Source organism: Orcinus orca, chromosome 5 (assembly GCF_937001465.1).
Source record: "Orcinus orca chromosome 5, mOrcOrc1.1, whole genome shotgun sequence".
In the NCBI taxonomy this organism is placed as follows: domain Eukaryota; kingdom Metazoa; phylum Chordata; class Mammalia; order Artiodactyla; family Delphinidae; genus Orcinus; species Orcinus orca.
In genome coordinates this window covers 143,864,340-143,880,512 of record NC_064563.1, presented here as the reverse complement: position 1 = coordinate 143,880,512, position 16,173 = coordinate 143,864,340, and the positions used below count along the sequence as shown (strand labels likewise).

General features: G+C 47.3%; 1 protein-coding gene across 1 annotated transcript in view; it reads left to right on the top strand.

Annotated features, from left to right (window-relative positions):
* DSCAM (DS cell adhesion molecule) overlaps window positions 1-16,173 on the top strand; it is a 753,301-nt gene that overhangs the window by 683,415 nt on the left and 53,713 nt on the right. The window contains exons 21-26 of the mRNA XM_049709686.1: window positions 1,156-1,309; window positions 7,377-7,494; window positions 8,753-8,916; window positions 10,753-10,851; window positions 13,699-13,887; window positions 15,472-15,762. Of these exons, the coding sequence (XP_049565643.1) occupies window positions 1,156-1,309; window positions 7,377-7,494; window positions 8,753-8,916; window positions 10,753-10,851; window positions 13,699-13,887; window positions 15,472-15,762 (1,015 nt within the window). The remainder of the gene's footprint in view (window positions 1-1,155; window positions 1,310-7,376; window positions 7,495-8,752; window positions 8,917-10,752; window positions 10,852-13,698; window positions 13,888-15,471; window positions 15,763-16,173) is intronic.

The following is a 16,173-nucleotide window of genomic DNA, read 5'->3' as shown; positions in this document are numbered from 1 at the left end:
AAGTGTATAGTTTCTTGTGATTGGCTTCTTTCACTTAGTATAATGTTTCCAAGACCCATCCAAGTTAAGCATGTATTAGTACTTCATTTTTTCTATTGCTGAATAATCCTCCATTGTTTGGATGCAAATCATTTTATCTGTTCACAAGTTGCTAGATAGTTGGGTTATTCATATCTAGAAAATTTTTATTGAATGCCAAACATTGTGACTTTTACCTTACAGGGTACTGGATATTTTTATTCCTGTAAAATTTTTGACTTTTATTCTTAGATGCAGTTCAGTTCCTTGATGACAGTTTGATCTTTATGAATCTTGCGTTTAATATTTGTTAGGCGATACCAGTATGGTGTTCAGTCTAGGGCTAATTATTCCCCACCACCAAGGTAAGACCCTTAGGCACTATGTCCAATGGTTCCATGGATCTCGAGGGCTTCCAGTCTGGCTGGTGGGAGCAGGCACTATTCCCAGCCCTTTGTGAAAGCTGAGCACCGGGACGTCCAATCCTTTCAGGTGGTTCTTTCCCTGGCCTCAGATAGTTTCTCCTCATGCACACATCTGCTCAGCTGAAGACCCAGTGGGACTCTCTTCAGATTCTCCATGTAGCTGTCTTCCCGGTGCTCTGTCTTGGGGACTCCAGCCCCCTTCCAGGCTCTCAGCTCTGTCTCCTTGACTCAGGGAGGCTGCTGGACTCTTCCTGGGTTCCCCTCTCTGTGCCATGGCCTGGCAACTCTCACAAAAATGTAGCAACCCTGCAACTGTTGGCCTCACCTCATTTATTTCCCATATTTCAGGGAGATGATCACTCTCCTTCATTACCTGATGTGCAATGCCTTTAAGGTTGTTTCCTATATTTTGTGTGTTCTTTGGTTGTCTCAGGTAGAATGGTCCATCTGGTTCTTGTTATTCCACCCCAGCACAAAACAGCCATGCCGTGACCCATAATGTAAAGGGTTAAATTACTCATTGGTGGCTGTCATAGCTGCTGCATAGACAAATTCAGACTATGTAGATATTGCAGATCCAGCCTTTTAGAGAGGGATGAGAGGTGGCTTTTGTTTCTTATAACAGATAATGTGTTAATAAGCATTCCTTTAGGAGATCCATTTGTGCCATTGGCCTCCTTGAATGTGGGAACATTTATGTCTCCTCTCACAGGTGATCAGCGAGTTTGAAGCCTCTCCTGACTCATTTTCCTACAGAATTCCTAACCTGAGTCGGAATCGGCAGTACAGCGTCTGGGTGGTGGCCGTGACCTCAGCCGGGAGAGGCAACAGCAGTGAAATCATCACAGTGGAGCCAGTAGCTAAAGGTATGCCACCCATTATGGTAAGGGCCTCATTGCCTGTGACTGTTCGACTGGTTTTAAGTCACTATTCTCTCTGAAATAAAGCTTAAAATGCCCTAAAGATCAAGTAAACCAGAATACCATGTGTTATCACATTTCAGCCCAAGAAATAGATTTGCTGCTAGCTGGCACTGGGCTTTTGTGCAAATCAGGAAAGCATCCTCCTAAGGATGAGTGGCTTTACAACTTCCAGTGCCTTGAGGGAAATTAGGAGAAAGAGCCCCCATTCACCCCTTTGGGTAGGTGAAAATCACTGCATAACAGCTTCCCAAGCAAGTTCTAGTATCTTCAAAATCAGGTCTGGTGCTTCTTAAAGAGAAATGTCTATTTTTTGGTCTATGGAATTTAGAGACCTATGAATGTAAGACAATCATTAGTTCTTCTTCTATTGATGGAATGCTGTATACAAAGACCTTAAGGAACAAAAGGAAGTTTGTTTTAGGAAGAAAAAGTTCCTAAAAGTGAATATAATATCTTCATGTTGAAATGTTAAATCTGTCCCTAAAAAGCACGTATAGACACAGAATTATTCCACTTATTCTACTTCTGGTAATTGCTACCATGTGGCGGTTAGAGTCCCCCTAAATTCGCCCTTGTCATGAATAAATGCGTTTACCTCACAATTCCAGGCCGATAGGAGTTGTCCCAGGTTTGGGAATATGCCACATTGGCAGTTTATTACTCATAAGGCTTCTACGTGCCTGAAAGAGAAAATAAACATTCCAAGATTCCAACTTGCCCTCTAAGAGTGCTTGATAACGTGCTGGTAATGTGACAGCTAAGAAAGAGGCAGAATAAGGTGGTGAAGGAAAAAGAGAGTGGTGTCACATTTTGAACATACGTTCAAATAGGAAATAAGTGTATTGTTGGTGAGGAATATAAATGGTGGATTTTTTTTGTCTCTTGTACTGTTTGATCATAATATCCAGCCACCCCCAACATACACTTTCTAACACTTAGAAAACAGTGATTATCAAAGGGCATCAGGACTGTGGGATTTAAAACAAAGAAATGCAACATATGATGTAGGGTTAGAGATAGCCTCACCTCTTCTGTACTCTTGTTCATTCAATGTTACGTCTCCAGACCCAGCCAGGAATGGCTTGGCTAAGGTAGAGGGGAAACAACTGGAAAGTGGCTACTTCCACGGGAATAGGACTTGTCTGGGGGTATTGGGTGCCATTTGGTCATTTAATAAATCATTTTGAGCGCTTAGTGTATGTCAGGCATTATGCTAGCAGTACAGGGGTGATTTTGTCAAGGGAGCCTGACTGCTGTAGCAAAAAATCCTGTAAGTGTCAGTGACTTAACCTGATAACCCAGACCAAAACAGATGTTTCTGGACTGGGTGGCTTTCCTGGGTGGCTCATTCCACATGGTGACTCAGGGATCCTGGCCTCTTCCACCTTGTGATTTGAGATCCTGGGTCCTTTATTTCCAGCCATGTAGATGGAGAAAGAGAGCATGGAGTCTCATAAAGAAGGTTTTCACCAGCCAGATGTGGACGTGTTTACTTCATTTTTACCCATATTCCATTGTATAGAATGAAACATGGGTCGCACCTAATTTCAGAGCAGAGCTTGGAGATGAAGCCAGGCTGAATGTCCAGAATGAAAAGGAAACAGGGTGCGGTGAGCACACAGGAGTCTCTTCTAAGGATTAGAAGAGACGTGTTTACTCTCTGCCCTCGTGGAGCTCAAAATCGGGTGGGGACACAATAAACAAAGCAACACAAATATACATGTATAATTGCAAACGTCAATAAATGCTTTAGAGAACCCACTTTGGAACAGACCCCACTTAGAGCCTTGGCCACCCAAGGACAAGTAAATGCAGTTACGTGGCAAGGGAAGAAGATGCGTCCCAGTGTTCAAAGGCCTCCAGTCTAGGAAGAGTTACGTGTGTCGGAGGTCTGGATGCTGGACCCGTGGGTCTGGGGAGGGGGCAGTGGTCTCAGGAGAGCCGGGGGGAAGGCAAAGGCCTGGCGGGGCTGGGCCTTCAAGGCTGTGTTAAGGATTTCAGACTCGACTCTAAGCAAAATGGAAAGACACTGTGGAGTCTGAGCCAGAGGAGGGACGTGATCCTATCTTTGTGTGTGCACGTGGATTAAGATGTCTTCTTAGAACAGCTTTAGGTTTACGGAGAAATTGTGATGCTAGTAAATAGAGTTGTGCACTTCACGTCAGGTTTCTCCATCGCTGACATCTTCCATCAGTAGGTGTACTCGTGACAACTAATGGCAGGTGTGTTTGAAGACCATGCTGATGTCTATATCCTGAGTGGATCACAGGGAGGTAAAGGTGGGAAACACAGGAGGCCAGACAGGAGCCCAAGCAGCCAGGCAGTGTGGCCTGGGCTAGCGTGGTAGCAGAGGGGCCTGAAAGGTGTGTCCTGGGTGTAGAAGTGATGGGACTCAGTGGACGATATGCGGGGGACAGGGGGAGAGCCGGAACGAACAAGCAAATCTAGCGCGCGTTGTTGTAGGTGGTGGTGTCATGTACTGGAGAGGATGACCGTGGAGGAAGGGGTTTGTGAGGCAGGTGAAAGGATGTGGGGACATTTTGGACACATCCAGTCTGATGTGACTGAGAACCATCCACTGGAGATCCTGTGCCATTGGGCGAGTCCTGACTCTTCAGAGACATCTGGCAGGAGGCAGAGAAGGAGTGGGGTTGGCACCCAGGCACCCCTCACACCTGGGCTGGGGAGAGCCCACCTGGACCACAGAGGGAGGTGCAGAGTCAGGTCCAGGGGTAGCTGGAAGCACATGTCGGCTTGCACTGGGGAGGGAGAGGCCCGGGAGCTGGCAAAGAAGAGGGTGTCAGGCCAGACAGGCAGGGGCAGGACCAGGAGGGCGACGTCGGGAATTCGGCAGAGATGCTGCTGCCGGGAGACCAAGGGAAGCAAGACTGGCAGTGCCCTTGGGTCTGGCCACACAGGGGACCTCAGGGACCTTCCAGAGAGCATTTGTGGTGGGGCTCGAGGACCGGGTGACAGGAGAAAGTGGATGGGAGGTGGGGCAGCAGAGGGACTGAGCAGAACATTCTCTAAACGTACATCACCAGGAAGAAGTGACAGGAAGGAGAAGCGGGAGCGAGGGCAGGGTCTCACCCCAGGCAAGACTCTGGTTTCTGAGGTTTACCGTGTCAGCTGCAGAGCACGCCGTGTGGCCGTGGGAAGACTCCGTGGACAGGGAGGGGTGGGTAATACAAGACAAGGAGCCAACGGCCGTGGGATGAGCTTTGGAGAAGGAAACACAAGGGGGTGTTGAGATCCAGTGGCAGGAAATGCGAAGCTCCCGGCTGGGGTCTTCCAGTTTCTGTATCAAGTATCAGGCAGTTTGGAGCTGTGAAGGAAGGACCAGAAGTTTGAGAAAAGAAGGGACAACAGGAAGTCATCATTGCAGAGAAGCGGGAGGAAACTTACTAACGAAACTGACACTGGCTGGGAGAGTGGAGAAGCCAGGTGAGGTTGGTGACTGTAAATCGACGGGGGTTCCCAGGTTCCCGGGTACGTGGATTTCTCCAGAAATGTTCAGCTTCTCATGCTTAAATGGGGTTCACCCAGAGTTAGGGTTGATCTCCATGGGTTTTCCAGAAAGGGGCTGAGCTAGGGAACACCTCCGGGGTGGAGCAGACATCCGGCTGGCAGGCACCACTCAGGAGCCCCAGACCCTGGCAAACCATAAACCATAAGGGCCGAAAGGTCCAAGCTGGACAGACGGGGCCACCCGCAGGCTGAGGAAGCTGGTGCCGCTTGTTTTGCAGTTGTCGGAAGATAAAGGCAGGCTGGCAGCCGTGGCAGATCTGGGGGGTCCAAAAATCCAGGGTAAAGTTCAGGAAGAGGGGCTGCTGCTTTGGTGGAGGGAGCAGCAGAATGAAACCACACACCCAGTCCTGGGGGAACGGCATCCTGGGAAGGAGCCCAGGGCCGGGGCTGGGGCGTGGGGGGCAGACCCAGAGCACATGGCCCGTGGCTGGAGCAGCACAGGAGCTGGGAGGGGTGTCCAGGTTGCTAGTGGGCTACGGTTTCTCATCAGAATCACCTGAGGTGCTTGTTCAAAGACAGACCCCCGGAGCCCACCCAAGATCTGCCACATCACAGAGCCAGAGTAGGAATCTGCATTTTTAGCAAAGATGCTAGGTAATTCTCTCGCCCACTCCAGTCTGCTTAGTCTTAGAATTTCAGAGTAGGATCCTGTGAATTCCAACTTCCACAAACGGACATTAATTCTAGAAAGCGGCTGTGCTGGGCTTGAAGATGAAGTGGTTTTAGCCAGTGTTTTTCAAAAGCCTAGTGGAAAACCACTCATAAGTCCTGGAATTAATTTTAGGCGTTACAGCCGGCATATTAAAGAACTAAAATGAAATAGAGTCAAATGGGCTAGACTAGCTAGGCTTGAAAAGAAAGTAGATAATATCAGAATGCATCATACACAGTAAGCATGAATGTGTAGAACTTTTCTACGTACCTGTGTTTTCACTTACACACACATTAGGTGTGCAGCTTCTGGGATTCAATGTCAAATATATTTCTTACAGGGGGAGGGGCTGTTAGAAAGCTTGAAAGCCCCCCAACTCTAGCTGGGTTTCCCTAATCACCCCCATTTTGCTGCAAGGATATTCCTCATCATAAAAGGATGGTCTGAAGGGTTTGAAAGGGAAAATGCCAAACTTCCAATGTCAGAAATCCAATGCTACCTGCCCAGGATATTTTTGTTACCATGATAGAAAATCAGAAAGGTCAGTAAGTGATAAAGCGGGCTCTGCCCTGGAATACTCCATTTCCAGGTGAAGGGTGCTATCCGTGAGCCACCTCAGAAGACCCTTCTCTAAGGAGGAAGAGCTGCAGCTTCCCCTGCAGGCAGGGAACGTTGCTTCAGACACATGGGTGGCTTTTGCTCTAACAACAAAAGTCAGAGCTGTCTGGCAGACCTCAGTGATGAAAGCTCTGTGCTCTAGACCAGGCTCTGGGAACTCCACCTTTCCTGGCATTCCAGCACTCTCCTGAGAAGTCCTCTACCCACATCTGCCGGCCAGTCTCAACCCTCAAGCCCAAAATGGTGCAGGGGTGCCAACACTGGTCCCATCTTTATGGGTGCATCATCAGATTGGAGCTGCCTTCCACCGGTGGGCTCCTTGTCTGTGCATCCAGATGGGCTGAGCTTCTAGAGAGTGGCCCAGAAAGCAGTGTCCCAGTGAAAGGCAAAGGCCGGGCACATCATTCAACCTCTGGAGGACGCGTATCTTGGCGTCTCTGTCAGCTTCTGTGTCTCACCCGAGAAAGTGGCACTAGGAGCCTGTCAGTACAGGGCCCCTCTGGTCTCCAAGGAGGCCCCTGCTGACATGGGGCTGCCCTGGGCTTTTTCCTCTCCACTTCCTGGGCCCTGCAGCCACTTCGGGATTGTACCAGGGCCCATGTCCCCAGGAGATGCCCCTGTTGCAGCATCTGAATCACGGCCCCAAGCAAACGGTGGTTCTTCAAGAGAGGCCAGTCCGGAAATGTGTTTTCCTTAACGTTTGTGCTGAAGATCGAGCTGATATAATAAAGTCGGGAAAGTACCACAAAATCGATAAATAGAAGTCGTTACAGTTTTACTTCTTCCCGTCTTGGGACTTTATGTTTTGTTTTGTCTATTCTCTCAGATATTACGAGTATGTTTTAATGTGCAGTTTTGGGTGTTGAGAGAAATTGCTTAATAAGTGCTTTGAAAAATAACTGGGCTCATAGAAAGCACATCTTGGAGCTGCTGGGCTTACGAAGCCCCAAGTGTTTCATTTGGGGTCCTTGTGGTTTAGTCAATACAAGGGGATAAAATGCTACAATAGGGGTTTTCGGCAGTTTGGATGTTCATACAATGAACATCCCTTAGATGCGCTCTGATACCAAGAATAGTGTCGACAGGTGTGACATTGATTGGCAGAGATACACTCTCCTTTCTGGGGTGTTGCTGGCTTGGGGAGGATCACCTTGGCCTCTGTGTAGATGACTCTGTGTAGTTACTGGGCTTCTGCTCTGTTTGGTGGTTCAGCTCCCGCACGAATCCTGACCTTCAGTGGCACGGTGACTACTCCATGGATGAAAGACATCGCCTTGCCTTGTAAAGCTGTTGGGGACCCTTCTCCTGCGGTAAAGTGGATGAAAGACAGGTAACCAGTAACCCAATGTATGCCCTCAGTACATCAGACACACCGTGCTGAGTCTGGTGGTCTAATTTTGTATATTTACACTCTTGAAAGCTCCAGGAAAACTACCCACTCTTCTGCGATAGAGAGGAAGCTGGTTGAGGGCGGTGGCGGAAGAATCTCAGCTTTAACACTAAAAGGATCTGATCTATCTTGTCAATTCTCTAAAAATTCTGAGCTTTACATTCATAAGACCATGCTTCCGAGGAGAATAGTCTAGCCAGCCCAGTAATCTCCGTGGAAGCTTCCTGTACCTTATCATGAAAATCTCCTGTATATCTGAGATGAACGTACCCAAAGTGACTGGAGAATTAGCACTTATCTCTTCTCCTTCCAAGATAATGGACCAGTTAACACTAACTCAAATGCTCTGAGAAATAACTTTAAGAAATGGAATGCATTAAGACTTAGCTAATATAAAATCTGGTTTTCTGTGCTCAGTAGGAATTATTACAACAACAGCAGATGAGATGGAAGGGAGGAAATGGGTGAGATGGATTCTGTTCGTGTAACTTTTTTAAGTAACTTTATTCAGAGACAGAAATTAAGATGTAAATAAAGCGCTGGGAATTCACTGATGAGCCTAGAGATTTGGTATAAAATTGTTTCGGAAGAGTTCCTATTTTCAAACAAAGATGCTTAAAAGACACAAACTATTGAAATGATGGTCTTGGCCCAGCGACCACTTTCTCATCTCTTTTAAGTCAGTTAATATGAAGGAAATAAGTAAGCTCCCGAGGTCCGGTGGCATTCCACTGGATGTGGAGATGACCACAGATGTCGCCAAGGGAACTCTTTTTATACTAAAGTCAGCTCATCACCCTCTTGGCATACCACAGTTCATTTCTTATGTCAAAATCATTAACAACTGTAACTTTAAGCGAATCTACAAGCGACCCCAAAATTTAGTTGTCCCTGCCTGATCTGGTCAAAATGACACGTCTGCCCGCAGAAGCAATTGCCATTGGGATACGACAAGCATTGACCTATGCAGCCAGTAGCCAGGACTTCACACGGACCTCGCTTCCACACAGCACTTTTTACAAAGGACACAACTCAGCTATGTGACTGTTTCTGTCATATAATCATCGTTTAGTTCTTCCTTAATGTAACCTTCCAGATGGGTTGTTTGCTTCAGAAAGAGTGTTTATGCTTTTCCCCAACCTCAGCTAACTTGGATTGTAATTTCTTTAATCTGCGCCTTTTTCTTCCCGTGAGGTAGTAACGGGACACCCAGCCTCGTAACGGTTGATGGGCGGAGAAGCGTCTTCAGCAACGGCAGCTTCGTCATCCGGACGGTGAAGGCGGAAGATTCTGGATATTACAGTTGCATCGCCAATAACAACTGGGGATCAGATGAAATTATTCTAAATTTACAAGTACAAGGTACCACGTTTTGGGACTCTTTCTGATGCTTCTTTTTGTATGTATGCCTGTGTGCAAAGAGTGAACAAATTTAAAAATCAGCCTTTATAAAGAGCTAATTGCTACTTTCATATTACGAAAACTTGGATGTTCATTTTGGAGAATATAATTAAACAAATCAAAGTAAATAAAAAGCATCCATAAACCTGAGAGATAACACTGTTTACATTTTTTCACGTAGGGAGCCTAGTCTCATTTGTCTTTAGGTGTGCATTGCTGAAAAAGCCCTTCTTTTTTTTTTTTTTTTTTTTTTTTGTGGTACGCGGGCCTTTCACTGTTGTGGCCTCTCCCGTTGCGGAGCACAGGCTCCGGACGCACAGGCTCAGCAGCCATGGCTCATGGGCCCAGCCGCTCCACGGCATGTGGGATCCTCCCGGACTGGGGCACGAACCCATGTCCCCTGCATCGGCAGGTGGACTCTCAACCACTGCACTACCAGGGAAGCCCTGAAAAAGCCCTTCTTAATGATGTCCACTAATTGCAGGATTTACTTCACACGTGTACAAGTATAACCCAGAATACACCAGCAAGAAGAAAGTCTGAACTGAGGTGTTTTATGAATGCTAATTAACTGAATTGTCATATGCAAGGTATATGAAAAGGACACAAACTAAAACTCTATAGGGCATTAATGTTTAATTGTGTATTTAATACGGTGTATGTAATTTTTCTTGATATCATACACCAAAAGTACATGACAAATTTAAGATTGTCAAATTAAAATCATGTGTAAAATCCCAGATGGCCACTGATTGGGTTCAAATTTAGATGCACAGTGATATTTTATTATTAGAAAAAATCAAAGGGTAACGTCTCCAGATTTAAGTGCTATCACATTAATAAATCACAGCAAGTAAAAAATAAAACCAATGCTGTCCTCAATGGGAGGGGAGGGAAGGGGAAGAACTATATATTTTTTTTAAATAATGCAAAATTGATCTGGAATTTCAAGTAACTTGAAGTCAGGAGATTTCAGGGCATTTTTGGAGATAGACACTATATGATGACTCTAAAGAGATGAATCCATTTTTCATGGCTTTGGGTTAATATATCAGGCTTCTCTTGGAGGAAAAGAGAAGGACATTTTATGAGAAGGTTTCTATATAATTTGGATAACCTTTCTAAACTTCTTCAGTACTGCTGTCTGCAGAGCTAATCCAAAATATTACTGAGGCCCGTTGATTAGAAGTATGTATTCTTCAAACCTTGTATGACTATTCAAGTTTTTGTGCTGCCACTCAATGGCACACCTTTGAGTTCAGAGCTGAGTGTGTGTGTGTGTGTGTGTGTGTGTGTGTGTGTGTGTGTGTGTGTTGCCTCTTGAGCAGGGGAGTACGTGAAATAGTGGACATTTTTGCAGTTTTTTTCCCACTAGCCAGGCTTCCCCTCCCCCTTTCATATCGCTGAGAACTGAAAAGCTAAGTGAGTGCCATTTACCTTTCTCACTTGAACCATGGCTGAACTTTAGAGTAAAATAATGCATGGATCCTTAGTAAGTTCACAGAAGATTTCGGTTAGTGGTGAGCAACTCAGAAATGTAAGGAATCGGCGAGGGAATGAGGAAATAAATCCAAGTAGAAATGTGGTTGACTTTTCTTTAAATGATGGGATCATTCTCTTCTATCTCTTTAGCCCAGGATTTCAACTCAATAGACATTTTGACAGAAGTGAATTTTGTCAACCTGAAACACTTATTTAATAAATGGCTGTTAAAAAATCATTTGGTAAATGACTGTTACAGAAGACTGAAGACGGGAACAACTAATTCTTGTTTTCTAAAAACCGTTTCCTCCCTAGTTCCACCAGATCAGCCTCGGCTTACAGTTTCCAAAACCACCTCTTCCTCCATCACCCTTTCATGGCTTCCTGGGGACAACGGAGGCAGTTCTATCAGAGGTAATGAGAGACAGGTGGCCCACAACAGTTGCTTCATTGTCATCATCCACGGGCAGATAAGGGACACATATTTATCAAGTAACCGTTATGTGTTAGTTTATTTCTCCCCCAAACTCATCATATAATTAATTCTTCCATTACCTATGCAAAAAACCACACATCTATTTTTATGGTATTTGTTGAAACTCACCCATTCATCCAAGGAATCCCATTCATAAGATGAGTATCATGCATGCAATATGAGTGAAATATTAACACATGCAAAAAAAAAGAAAGAAAAAAATGTGGTCATCTCTTCCCCCAAGATGCTGCATTGTGCTTCTTCCCCATGTTGTCAACGCTGTACCATCCATTCAGGTACTCAGTGCGTCAGTTAAATAACCACAATGACTGTTCTGACTTAGAAAGTACTGAAAGATGGGAAGCGGTCTATTTGCACAAAGCTTTTGCAATTAGCACAGAGTAGCAAAGAATTAAGGGAGTTTCTACTGAAGGAATGAGTTAGCGTGATGATCCCAGCCTAAGTGGCATTGGGAGAACATTCTGAGCAAGTTGTAGACTAAGGGAAGGGAGAGAACCCAGAGGAGACTGAGGTTGCACGGGGTTAAGGAGCCGCGGGACAAAAGGGGTCGTAGAGCAGGTGGGAAAGGATAACGGATAGAGTTCTGCCGGCAGAGGACATCCTTCTTCTGAGAGAGGAGGAAGGCGAGAAGACAACAGGAAATACAGGGGCGTCTTAGGGTGAGTCCAGTGGTGTCTGGAGCCATCTCCCTCCAGCCCATGAGAGCACGTTGCCGCCCCTCTTCCCAACTTTGCCCTCGATGACCACGGCCCGGCTGGGGATATTTACACACTGAAGAAATCAGAAATGCTACCCATCAGGGCTTTTTTTTTTTTTTTTCCCCAAGAGCCAGTTGTTAAACATTGATTAGCACTCCACTGGGCAAAGGGGAAGATCTTTCTTTTTTTGGCAAAGAGAAAGGTGAGATTATTTTTTTTGAATAATTGGATGATTAGGGGTGAGGATGTGTTTGTGGGCTTGAGGAGAGGGAAAGATTTGTAACAGCTGCCGTGGGAAATGCACAGGGAGTCATTAATCAAGAAACGAAGCCATTGCTAAGCGTGAGCAAGGCCCCAGCTGCAGAGGAATGGCACGAAGTGTAGGGGTCACGGTTATCGCGGTTTACTGAGTCGCTCCAGTGATCTTGGACAGTGGGGCAGAAAAGTGGATCACAGGTCAGCAAAGCTGGTGACCGGCAGGGTAAGTGCGGTGAGGAGTCACAAGAGTGAGTGAAACCGGGCTCCTGATTGAAATGGTCTACCAGAGGTTCTAGGCTAGGTGGGGAAGCATTTTATGAAAAAAACAATGGGGCACCGAGGTAGGAGTCCAAGGGACCCTAGGACTCCAGGCTCAGAGGAAAGGAAGTCTTGGTTCTGTAAGTGTGAGATCATGGGAGAGGCAGTACAGGAAGTGTGTCGGAGCAGAAGGTTTTAGAGTTGAAACCAACTTTAGTAATGAAGGGTTTCCAGGCAAAGGCGACCAGGGGTCCTTGAAGCACAGGGGTGGCCAAAGCCATTGACACGGGGGTTCCCATCTCCAAGAGTTAGAAAAGCTTCCTAGAAGTGGTTTAGATGAAGGAAATGGAAGGAAAGTACAACCCCCCTGATGCGTAGGGCAGCAGGGAGGTGGCAACGTCGGGATAGGACGGGGGAGCTGACCCAGATGCATCACTCACATGTCAGGCGGTGAGAGGGCTGTCAGGACTGCAGGTCGGGAACACAGAAGGGAAAACGAGGCTGAGGATGGAGGAGGGACCCCAAGGCTGCAGGGGGCCGGCGGGGAGGGAAGGAGGAAGCCAGTGGGATGGTACTGACCGTGGCTGCAGAAGGAGGGCATCAGAGATGGGTGATCTCATGAGAGGCACATGGAAAACACTGACTGCTACCAGCTGGGGGTTCAGAGGCTCTGTAGCGTGGGGGTGAGATGTGCTTTCGTCGCTGGTGTCAAAAATGGAATTCCATGGGCAGGAGGGAGGATGCCAGTGTGCTGGTGTAAGGACACCATGCATCAGGCAGGCCAGTCGTGGGCTGCCTGGATGTGAACATTTAGGAGACAAGGACAGAGCAGACAGGATACGTTTTCCCCAGGAAGGCGGCTGGGGTGACAGGGATGAAGGCATAACAGGGAGAGATGTCTCCGTGATCACAGGAGTGCAGGCTTCAGATTCTGGCGGTAGGATTTGAATCTTGCTTATAAGACCCTAGAGCGGTCACCTAACCTCTCCGGACCTCAGTCTCTTCGTCAGCACTGCGGAGATCATAATTACTAATCCACAGGGTTACGCGAGGTGATGTGAGTAACGGGCTGTGGACAATGCCTGGCACAGTCATTGTGGACTGGGAGGGCATGGCTGAGGAGATTCCTACCTCCGCTGATAACTTACCCCTTTTCCAGAGCTTTGGTTCTCTTAAAAAGAACCCAGCTTCAGACCATGCCCATCCCCAGGCATTCGGCACGTGTGCTCGTAAGGTCAGATATTTAGAGATTCAGTATCCATTCCCTGCTGCCCAGTTACACCTTTTAAAGGGAATGGGCAGAAAGTGGTTTTATCTTCATCACGCTATCCAGCAATCCCACCGTAGTAACGTCTGGCGTGGCCTAAATACCTCATAATCAATATATCATCACAGTACTTCTCCCAGCCTGGGTTCAGTTTCCTGGAGTCAGCAAGAGCTCAGGTGTTCCCTTCCAGAGATGTGCAAATTCTGAGAACGCATCCCATGCAGGGTGCAAACTTCTGATAGAAAGCAAATAACGCTCTTCGGAATATTTCTTGTTTTCTGAAGGTTACATTTTGCAGTACTCTGAGGATAACAGTGAGCAGTGGGGAAGTTTTCCCATCAGCCCAAGCGAACGTTCTTACCGCCTGGAAAATCTGAAATGTGGGACTTGGTACAAGTTCACTCTTACTGCACAAAATGGAGTGGGACCCGGGCGCATAAGTGAAATCATAGAAGCGAAAACATTAGGAAAAGGTATGTAAGCCTTCTTAGTTTCTAGATTTCCTGTTTTCCAAATCAAAGGGGAGACTGGGATCAGAAAAGATGCATCATACATTTACACGTTTGTGAGTTTGAACTTTGTTATTCCCCAGATGGGTTTGGCAGTGTTGCAGGGTATTGAAAGAGATGGCCAGTCCATACAGAATATTCTGGTTCTCTCTTCTCATTATTTCATTTGCAATTTAAAGGAAGAGTGTCTGCAGGTATAGAAAACAGACTTATGGTTCCCAAAGGGGAAAAGTGAGGAGGAGAGATAAATTAGGAGTTTGGGATGAACAGATACACACACAACTGTACACAGAATAGATAATCAACAAGGCCCTACTGTAGAGCACCGGGAATTCTACTCAATATTTTGTCATACCCTATAAGGGAAAAGAATCTGAAAAATAATAGATAGATTGATATATGTATAACTGAATCACTTTGCTCTACACCTGAAACTAGCACAACACTGTACATCAACTATACTTCAATAAAAATAAATAAATATATTAAAAAAGAGTGTCATTTGAAAATCAAGGGCTTTGGTGCCGACAGAAAGTTCCCAGGCTGAGTAGCCGTGAAATGTGCTCTTTGCCCTCTCACCTTCTTCTGGGGTGGCCTTCTCCCTTAGTCACCTCACCCCCTTCCACCTATAATTGTCACATTGTCTCACAGGCCCCACTTTCCAGGTGAGAAGTCACCGGGGTAGACTGTGAACCTTGAGTGTGAGTTGGTTTTTCCTCTGAAAATGGACCTTCAGGGAGGCGAGCCCCAGGGCAGTGATGTTCAGGGGTGAAATTTGCAGCTCAGAAACACCAGCAGGAGGGAGGGACATGGCTGCACGTGAGTGCACGTGAGGGGGTGGAGAGAGGGTCTTCATAGGTTTCCTCACTGCTGACTCATCCAGTGGTGTGGACGGGATGGCAGGAGAGCGAGAGATTCGAAAGTGAAGGCGGTATTTGGATGCGACACCTGAGTTTTGGATAACGTGTACCAGGGTTCAGATGATGCGGGGTGGATTTATGCAGAAATATACCCACTGGGTCCCTGGGCTCCAGTGAGTGTGAGCCGCTTGCATAGCAAGGATGCCCGTGAGTACTTCCCAAATCCAAGTCTGACTTCTCTTGAGTCAGGTCCCTGAATGGACACGGGTCAGCCCAGCACATCACAGTGGTTCCTTCAAAACCACTCAAGGAGGGTCAGTCCCTCAGAGCTACCTGGGAGGCTGCATCCTGGGCTTAAGTTCTCAGTTTTGTCTACCAAATAAAACATAATTCTCAACTTAAAAAAAAAAAAAACATTCAAGGAAGCGCATACATGAGAATAGCTTTGTTCTTCAGGGTACTAACGCTGAGATTCACAAAAACAACCTCTACCCACCCAGAGTTCCCCTTCACACCTGGGGAACATGGGTCCGTAAGATCCCTATAAATAGTGGGCAAGCAGCCCATGACCCAGACTTGAACTGAGCCCCTCGCCTGTGGCGAAAGCAGCCCAAGGGAAACGTGGGATGACCCTGGTGGCCTTCACTCCTGTGCCCCGTGGCTGATGCCCCTGTGCCCTCTCCCGCAGAGCCCCAGTTCTCGAAGGAGCAGGAACTCTTCGCCAGCATCAACACCACACGCGTGAGGCTGAACCTCATCGGCTGGAATGACGGCGGCTGCCCCATCACCTCCTTCACACTCGAGTACAGACCCTTCGGGACCACGGTCTGGACCACGGCTCAGCGGACCTCTCTCTCCAAGTCGTACATCCTGTACGACCTGCAGGAAGCCACGTGGTATGAGCTGCAGATGAGGGTGTGCAACAGCGCTGGCTGTGCCGAGAAGCAGGCCAACTTCGCCACGCTCAACTACGACGGCAGTAAGCTGGCCGGCTGGCCTCCCTTCTGCGTCTCGGGATGTGTGCCCGTGCTCGCCGTCCCTCCCCCATCTGACATCCATCCTCGGCACAGTGGGGCTCGAGCCCGCCGATCCCCTTAGGCTTTGGGGCCTTTCAGTCTGCTGCCCCCAGGGCTCCCTAGACCAGGTACCCACGTGACCTTGGCTGTGTTCCAGGAAGGAGGGACGGAGGGCCCGCAGGCAGCTCGTTAGGGAGTCTCGGGGCAGGAGTGACCTCTCCTGGGGCTGAAGGCTTCTGTGCCACGTGGTTGTGTGCTTGGTCATGACTGTGAGCTAACATTGCTTTTGTTGTCTCCCTCCCCTCCTCCCACCCCATCCCAATCCACATAACAGCTTTCTTTTTTGCTCTCATTTAGCCCTTCAACTGCATGTG